The sequence below is a fragment of the Myxocyprinus asiaticus genome, chromosome 12 (genome assembly GCF_019703515.2).
Source record: "Myxocyprinus asiaticus isolate MX2 ecotype Aquarium Trade chromosome 12, UBuf_Myxa_2, whole genome shotgun sequence".
NCBI classification, from domain to species: domain Eukaryota; kingdom Metazoa; phylum Chordata; class Actinopteri; order Cypriniformes; family Catostomidae; genus Myxocyprinus; species Myxocyprinus asiaticus.
In genome coordinates, this window is record NC_059355.1 from 3,494,250 (window position 1) to 3,503,406 (window position 9,157).

At 38.7% G+C, this 9,157-nt stretch overlaps 1 protein-coding gene across 3 annotated transcripts in view; it reads left to right on the top strand.

Moving 5' to 3' along the window:
- The window catches only part of LOC127449666 (dedicator of cytokinesis protein 9-like), a 142,327-nt gene extending 133,415 nt beyond the window's left edge, over positions 1 to 8,912 (top strand). For all 3 annotated transcript variants that reach the window (XM_051713218.1, XM_051713216.1, XM_051713217.1), the window contains 4 exons: positions 28 to 218; positions 2,595 to 2,695; positions 2,829 to 2,967; positions 4,110 to 8,912. In XM_051713218.1, coding sequence (XP_051569178.1) covers positions 28 to 218; positions 2,595 to 2,695; positions 2,829 to 2,967; positions 4,110 to 4,235 — 557 coding nt within the window. In that variant the 3' untranslated portion in view covers positions 4,236 to 8,912. The remainder of the gene's footprint in view (positions 1 to 27; positions 219 to 2,594; positions 2,696 to 2,828; positions 2,968 to 4,109) is intronic.
- The last annotated feature ends 245 nt before the right edge of the window (positions 8,913 to 9,157 follow it).

A 9,157-nucleotide genomic window follows, 5' to 3' on the forward strand; every position in this document is an offset into this window, starting at 1 on the left:
CTTTCTTCTTCACTCTCTGTTTTTCAGCCACACACTGTTTCCCATATGTGAAGAAGCGCATAGCAGTGATGTATCAGCACCACACAGACCTGAGCCCCATCGAGGTGGCCATAGACGCGATGAGCGGGAAGGTGGCAGAACTCAGAGCGCTTTGTGCAACCAGTGATGTCGACATGATCCGCCTTCAGCTCAAACTACAAGGAAGCATCAGTGTACAGGTGTGAGACATGTGAACACACAGATATAGCTGCTCTGTTCCAAAACCTAGTGAACTGCCCACCAAGGCAAGATTTTTGGGCATCAGAGGTACGCACATGATGCAGAGGCCTTATAAGGTACCTCAATAAGGGCCAAAACCTAAAGCAGCATTGCATGGATCATTTGTAGATGAGGCAATGCCAGAATGCACAACTACGAGTTCAGTGAAAAATGACGTCCAAGATGTCAAGGGTCAAATGTTGATTGTTAATACTGTATATTTTATTCAGTAGTGAAATTAAAAGTGCACTTCACTAAATGTTTGTGTGTGTATGCTATATATATTTTGTGCTGATTGGGACATCAAGTCGTTAGCTTATCAACAAGCCACCATCAGACTCTGGAAGTAGTTCAGTCTCTCATGTGCTTCAAGTGAGTGCTATTTGGCCAGAAACATATTTTACACAAGGGTGTGAACCCAGACACTAGTGCTTGGCCAACGCATTGCCAATGTGCGGTCCAGTTAAACATTCTTAACATATATTCTTGTGTTACTGTTGTGTTAACAAACCTCAGTTCTCGAGGCAGCGAAAGAGTAACTTTCTAAAGTTTGTGATAAATAAAACAGTTGCATTATTACTTATACAGGTAAGTTGCTATAAGTAGATTGACTTTAACTTGTTCAGCAATATTCTCTTCAACCTGTTGCTCCGCTAATACAAATTCGCTGTAGAAGCAAACATTTCATACTAATGTCAACTTCTAGCATACTGTAAAATATTTAATTGCATTTTATCCAGCTTATGGGGTTTTTTGAGTCACAGAAACTACAAAATGTGAATTACTTTACCTCTACATAAAAACACATGTTAGACCAACAATATTCCCTCAAATGTTGTCCCAACTAGTCTAACAGAGTTCTTTGAACAAACAATTTCATATTGAACAATGTTGCTGATTGTTGATTGTTGCACTGCAACACTAATAAATTATGTGGTTATGGGTTATTTTTAGCTGTTTTCTGACTTTATTTTTGGTGTTGTTGTTTTTTGTTGCCACTGTTAGTCTATTGTTGTGTGGTGATGTTAGGAGCTCATCTTTTAGCTTAATGAGATTTGTTGATAGTCACTGTTATTGAGGTTTGTGTGTTAAAGGGATAGTTCACCCAATAATGAAAAGTCTCTCGTCATTTACTCACCTTCATGATATCCCAGATGTGTATGACTTTCTTTCTTCAGCAGAACACAAACGAAGATTTTTAGAATATCTCAGCTCTGTAGGTCCATGCAATGCAAGTGAATGGGTGCCAACATTTTGACACTCCAAAAAGCACATGAAGGCAGCATAAAAGTAATCCATAAGACTCCAGTGGTTAAATCAATGTATCCAGAAGATTTGATGGGTGTGGGTGAGAAACAGATACATTTTTATGTCCTTTTTTGCTAGAAATTATTCTCCCTGTCCAGTAGGGGGCGATATGCATGAAGAATGAGAATCACCAAAAATACAAGAAGAAAAATGTGAAAGTTAACATGGAGATTGACTGAGCAGGGAGGTGAATTTATAGTAAAAAAGGACTTATTGATATTGATCTGTTTCTCACCCACACCTACAGTATCATTTCACTTTAGAAGACATTAATTTAACCACTGAAGTCAAATGGATTACTTTTATGCTGCCTTTATTTGATTTTTGGAGCTTCTGAATTTTGGCACCCATTCACTTGCATTGTATGGACCAAAAGAGCTGAGAAGTTCTTCTAAAAATCTTCATTTGAGTTCTGCAGATGAAAAAAAGTCATACACAACTGGAATGGCATAAGGGTGAGAAAATTATGAGAGAATTTTCATTTTTGATGAACTATCCCTTTAAGGGGTTGAGATCTATTGGGTGTCTGTGTCAAACAATTGTACGTATGTCTTGCCTTGCAAGACATACCTCTCTTCAGTGGCAAAGATTACAGTTAACTTCATGTAAAAGTAATTGAAATGGTGACAAAAAGAAAGTTCTTGTATTGTGAATTCGTAATTGGCTGAACAAGAAATTAGTAGTTTTCTCAACAAAAATGTTTGCATTTAGTGAACAAACAAATCCACATTGACTAAAAAAAGGAATGTTACAGAGGACAATTATTAACACAGTTGTTGAGAAAAGTCAAAAATCTCTTGCATCCTGTTGCCATGATATTTTGAGTTTTCACAACTTTCTTTTTAGTTAGGGCACTATGTTAGGGCACACTTTCAAAACATTCACAGAATTTTATTTCCTATAAGAAAAGGGAAGCCTGCGCCCAAGCACACTTTTACCAGTACATCACACTGATTTGAACAGAGGTGTAGACAAATTTACCATTACACAAATTATTTTACTAAATGCATTGTCATCCTTCTCTTCAGGTCAATGCTGGACCACTTGCATATGCCAGAGCTTTTCTCGAAGACACCTGCACCAAAAAGTACCCAGATAATAAAGTGAAACAGCTGAAAGAAGTCTTTAGGTATATAAACACCATCAGCTTTCGTTTAGCAAGTTTGATCAGTATCTCTCAAACTTCACACAAATGGTACGTCAGAGTTTGGGAAACGTGCCTCATGGTTGTATATGTGTGTGTGATATGTTTGTGTGTGCAGGCAGTTTGTGGAGGCATGTGGACAGGCTCTGGCTGTAAATGAAAGGCTGATAAAGGAAGATCAGCAAGAATATCATGACGAGATGAAAGCCAGTTATAAAGACCTAGCCAGAGAACTATCCCACATAATGCATGAACAGGTCAGAGGAATAACCACACACACATGCACAAAGTCAGAGATTTATACACTAGTATGTTACCAGCCTTACCTGAATAAAGACTTAAAGACCTCATGAAATCAAAATTGGAGTTTTGTGGTTTGTAGTCCATGTCTTATAGCTTTAAAATCAAGTCATTTTTATTTGTATAGCGCTTTTCACAACAGCATTTTCAAAGCAGCTGTGCTATAACAGAAAATAAAGCTGTAATGTCTTAGTCATCTTTGTGCCATATGATAAAAATGTGATTGTAGATTGTGCTTTAATTGGTGAATAATATTTGTTTTTAGACCCCCAAGTGAGCAAGCCAAAGGCGACCGCGGCAAGGAACAAAAAACTCCATAAATACATTTATTTGAAGCAATCCATATGTTAGTGTACTATAAGTTGACTAAATGAACCTTTTGTAGACTTGCTACTGCTAAACACAAAGACATGCTGCTGCTGCTGCAAAATTAGACATACATACAATCCCCCTGAAGCAGATTTAGACCGGTGGTGCTGTGGAGGAGGAGGGTTTCAGAGAGAAAACTCTCATAGCCCACTGCAGTGTAACTACTTACCTGTAAACTTAATTTAAATGTTAGACAAAGAGAAGCAAGTTGATTGGCTAACAGATTCTATGGTCAAAGGACAAATGACTGAACTTAGAAAAATATAATCTTTCTCTTCCAGGAAACTGGACAACATAAATATCGATGACTCATCTTGCACTACATAGATATTTGTCCAGTCAAAATGCTGTATAGAATTTGAATGTCACTCCCCTAATACCATCTGCAACTCCCAAGCAAGTTGCAAAACATATTCATGGCTGTGAAGTAACTAATATTCCATATGTCCCACCCAAAGTTTCTATTTCAATAGGAACTATGTCAACACATAAAAAAACTGTGCTCGTTAACCGATTTCATGAGGTCTTTAAAGAAGGCTCATATGAATATGGATGTTAAGTTTGTGTTTACTTTTAATGACACTCGGTCTCTCTCTCTTTTGTGCTGGCCTTTGTAGATCGGATGGTAATAAACTTTGGTTTTATCATCTTATTAATAACAGAATAAAGTAAACATACAAATGTTAGTTTGACCTGTTCTTCATCATCTGACATTCTTCCTCTTCTTCAGATCTCTGCTGTGGAGGGTGGAACAAAGAGGCCACTTTCTGATTCGCTGCACATTTTCAATGCCATCAGTGGCACGCCCAGCGGCACCATCCTGCATGGCATGCCTAGCTCCACTTCCACCATGTGACTTTTCACCCTAGCCTTAAACATCTGACCCTACCCACAGCCAGAGAGAGAGAAGGACAGACCGAGTGAAATACATGCAGATATAAAAACAAAAGAACTAGGGATCACTGGTATTTCATTGTCAGCCTCTTCTACTGTTGTATGTCTAAACCCAATCACAGATGTTCACACAGTCCTGAAGGTATTTCCCATCGATTAGCTTCAATCTCTGGGATAAAGCAGGTGTGTCCTGTGTTTGGAAAGGCCAATTACATGTTACATTCCCATGTGGCTCCCTCAAAAAGGACTTTTTGAAATCTTCTCTCATCCATCTATTCACATGTTTCCTGTGGAGACTGTTTTTATTCATTTAGCAACCAGAAAAAACTTTCTATCATATATTCTTTCATGTCAGGAGTTTTTATGTTTCCTTTTTTATATATATACCGTATATTTTCCCCTTCCTTAAAGGTGATGTTTGTGTTTTGATTGATGTCAAGATACTTTTTCCTATCCCAACTTAAAATGTGAAGACAACTATAAGTAAGCCATTTGTAGGTCAATAAAACCGAAAAGAGTGAACTCTTATCTAGCCTACGAAGGCAAAATGCAGTAACTATGGAAACAGTGAAACTAAGGAAAATGGCTTCAAAGTTTTGGGTTTTAGTGTGGATTTTGTAGTTTGCAATTTTCACACTTCATTGTCACTGAATCTGAGCATAGTTGAGCCAAACCCGACCCACACAAGACAGATCATAGTAAATTTTGACAAAGCAGTAGTCACTGCATTCTGCACAGATTGTTTTGTTTGTTCATCATTCTCACACTGGAAATCGACATGCAGATTCCGAATGTTTATGTACCCTGAAATCAACCCCACTCTGCTGAATTACTGACAAGCATCATCCCCCATCAGATATGCTTGGATCAATTCAAATGTGGTCTCCCCTTCCTTGTGGTGCTAGACTTGGGTTGACAAGGATTCTGGTCCCATGGAAACCAGGAATAATTGTGTTCACATAAACAATAGCTGGGTTTCCATTCAACTAATTTTATGAGCATTTTGAAATTGTGCATAAGAAATCCTGATTGGAAATGCTTGACATGTCAATAAGTTCTTCAAATTCACTTAAAATTAAATGCGCTAAGAGGAGGTGGATTTTCTAGAGTTTTGCATTAGTTAAAATGTGCATTAAGGTGATGGAAACAGTTAATTCGCAAAATGACCATTATGACCATTTGTGCACTTTTCATGAGTGTGCAATAGCTTGATGTGACTGGCCCAATGAAAGATAAGGCCTTGGCACACAATTGTGCAGTCAATTTGGTTAACCCTTAGCTGGTCATTAAAGTGGGTCCTCACAATTCAGTAGAACAGTTTTGAGTCCAGACGCTCCCAGGTACATGGAGGCTGGCATCGTTCAGGCATTGCAGTCACTTCAGCCCTCAATATATCAGATACTACCCATATTCTGATGTGTCACCTGGCAGCATTTTTTAAACAAGGTACAATTGTTCCAATCCTGCAAATAAAACTCACCTGAAGCAAGGTGGTCATTCAGCTACTCCATGATGATCAAGATAATGTGCATGACGTAGTGGATGGAAACACACAATGATTCGTATTTTCTTTAGTCTAATTTTTACAAATGCACAAAAATAAAATGCTAAACATTCCAATGGAAACCCAGCTACTGATGAGCACAATTCAGTACATTTTCACTCTAAAATTAAATTTTTACTTCACTGACGGTTAGTTTTAGGGTTTAGGGTAGGGAAAATAAAATATGCATTCCTTTAGACTGTATTACATTATTTACAACTAATAATACAACTCACTTTTGGCACAATTTTTTGGACATTTCAGCTGGAAAAGGGTCATTAACACTTCTAGGTTCGGCCAGTGTGGGCAGTAGTTAAAATTTTGGTAAGCACAAACCGATTTCAGCAGCAGAACTTTCGACCTCTTGTCGCCAAATTCACAGTGTGATCAGACTTAATCAGGGTCAGCACCTCCAAGACTGAGGCAATGGTTCTCTGCCGGAAAAGGGTGAATTGCTCTCTTCAGGTAGGGAGAGAGCAGCTTCCCTAAGTGGAGGAGTTTAAATATCTTGGGGTCTTGTTCACGAGTGTGGGAAAGTTGGAGCGTGAGATCGACAGGCGGTTTGGTGCAGCGTCTGCAGTAATGCCAGTAATGTACCAGACCATTGTGGTGAAGGAGCTGAGCCTGAAGGCAAAGCTCTCAATTTACCAGTCGGTGTACGTTCCAACCCTCACCTATGATCATTGAGCTTTGTGTAGTGACCAAAAGAATAAGATCGCGAACACAGGCGGCCGAAATGAGCTTTTTCGTAGGGTGTCAGGGCTCACCCTAAGGGATAGGGTGCGAGGCTCTGACATCCAAGAGGAGCTCGGAGTAGAATCGCTGCTCCTCCATGTTGAAAGGAGCCAGTTGAGGTGGTTCGGGCATCTGATTACTGATTAGGATGCCTCCTGGAAGTCTTCCTGTGGAGGTGTTTTGGGCATGTCCAACTGGGAGGAGGCCCAGGGGAAGACCCAGAACACGCTGGAGGGATTATATCTTTCAGCTGGTCTGGGAACGCCTCAGGATCCCCCAGGATGAGCTGGAGGATGTGGCTGGGGAAAAGGATATATGGGCTACTTTGCTTAGTCTGCTGCCACCATGACCCGGTCCCGGATAAGCGGTCGAAGATGGATGGATGGATCAGACTTGTTTAAGAAGCTCAGCCTCACATAGCAACATTGGCTCAACCAATAGTGTCAGTTTGGGGCGGGGCTATCTGTTTTTTGACCAATGGCAGATAGTGGAATGTTTTGGAAACCTGTTTGGACAGTCTGTTGATGCTAGTGGTGAAGAAATTACACATTTCACCTTGAAGTTCATTCAAAGTCCCTTTCAAGGCAAGTTAGTCCACTCAGCGGCCATCTTTGGGATGCTCCCAGGCAGGCTGGGCACCTGTTTATATATGTAAACAAGTGGCATAAAAGTACAGCTCCTAACTACTTGAATGGGGAAAGACTGAAATCTCCAAAATGGTTACTCAAGATTACAATCAAAGAACATATTTAAAATCAGCAGTAAAATATCACTACACTTCAAATATTGTTCTTCTTAAGCTCAGTTCACGCTAAAAAAAGTTATTTTTCCGGCTTGTCTAGCTTATGCGCATTCTCAAGTTGATTGACAGGTGATGTCTGTATCTAAAAGGTGATTGGCTGTTTCACCTGTAAGGCGGGACTTCGTCATCCTTTGGCCGTTCCAATTTCTCCCATTCATTTGAATAGAAGTGGCCCATCTCTGTTAAATAGTCTCTAGTTCATTGCCGCTGTTCATAGAGGGTGGCTGCAACATCACTTCCTCTGTCCTTTTGAAGTGATGGTCCATTGAGCTCTAGCTAAGTGAATATAACTGTGCTTTGGGCTAGTAGGAATTTTGAGCCTTACTTTACAAGACTCCCATGATCAACTGAGCCACTCAAGCTTCTGTAACCCACAACTCCACTTCCATTCTTTCACTTCTGTTTTTTTTTTCTTTCCTGATGTTAAAAGCCAAGGAACAAGTGCTGTTTCTTTGTAGCAGAGTGCAATAATTCTCTTTGTCCTGTTTTATTTTTTTGTTTCCTGAAGATCTCTTGCCAAAGTGGGAGGGCTAGATGTGAAATACATATGGACAAAAGAGGAATGCAAGGATTTTTATAACTGTTTCATGTTAGTTTAAATGTAAATTGTTTTATAACGGGGGATTAGAAAAGGGGGATATGTTTATTTAAGAATGTTACACTTCTGGAAAGATTATTAATGTCCCTAAAATCTCTGTATAAAATATATTATCATACATTCGTTTTCTTGTGTTTTTTAATCAAAGGTAGAAATTTGAAAAAATTGTTCCTCTCATGTTTATCTTTATTACTTTGTAATTTATTTTTCTTTACCAGCCAAGATCCTCATAGAGATCACTCTAAATCAATTAGTTACAATATTTATGGTGTCTTTAATCTTTGGTTTATGGCCTACCACAGTGTTGTGCTCACCCTGGATTATGAAGACATTAGGCACTATTTTGAAATCAATTGCCCATCATTAATCCTATCGTATATGATCACTGCCTCTTTTAAGGCACCCTATACATTTAGGCAGATATTTCATACTGGAAGATGAATAGATAAAGTGACTTGGAAATTACAATTTTGTTTTTAAAATGTGTCCTAAATAAAACTTGCTGAATAAAACACACACTGTCATCATAGCATATTGCCCCCTACCCCACCGTTATCCATTGTATTACAGCAGAATCTCTAAAAGGATGGGGCAGATTGTTTAGCCCCTTCTCTCACTCTCTTCCAATGAGTCAGACATCTAAACACAGTTCATCTCATGTGAGTGTTCATGACCAGATTTTGGCCTCATCTTTAGCTTTTTAGTAAATTGAGTTAATGTTAGTCATTTCAGTATTGCATAATAGCTGATTATGTGGTTTGTGAAAGTGTCATTCACATCACGCTGACTTAACAGTCAGTAAATGGCTTAACTGTGTCGGATCGGGTGTCACTGACAATGTTGACATGCATATCATTTTCTGATTAAGGTCCATATTCTGCATTTATTCAGAAAAAGACATTTACATGCTTAAAAGCTATTGGGATATTTCTGAATACAGCATATTCTGAATAAACTACAACATGCATGTTCTTTTCTCTTTTATGTCCTTAACAATAACACATAAGAGTGTGATGAACAGCTAAATGTAGGCCATGAGACTTACAGAAGTTGACCATGATGTTTTAATAACACATTAACTTTGGTAAAATGTGTCCTCGTTGCTTCAAAAATATATATAGATTTCTTCATAAGCTGTATCTACTGTAATATCACCCAGATGTGCACAGACATAAATTAATTTTTATGTATGGTGAATATTCTGAA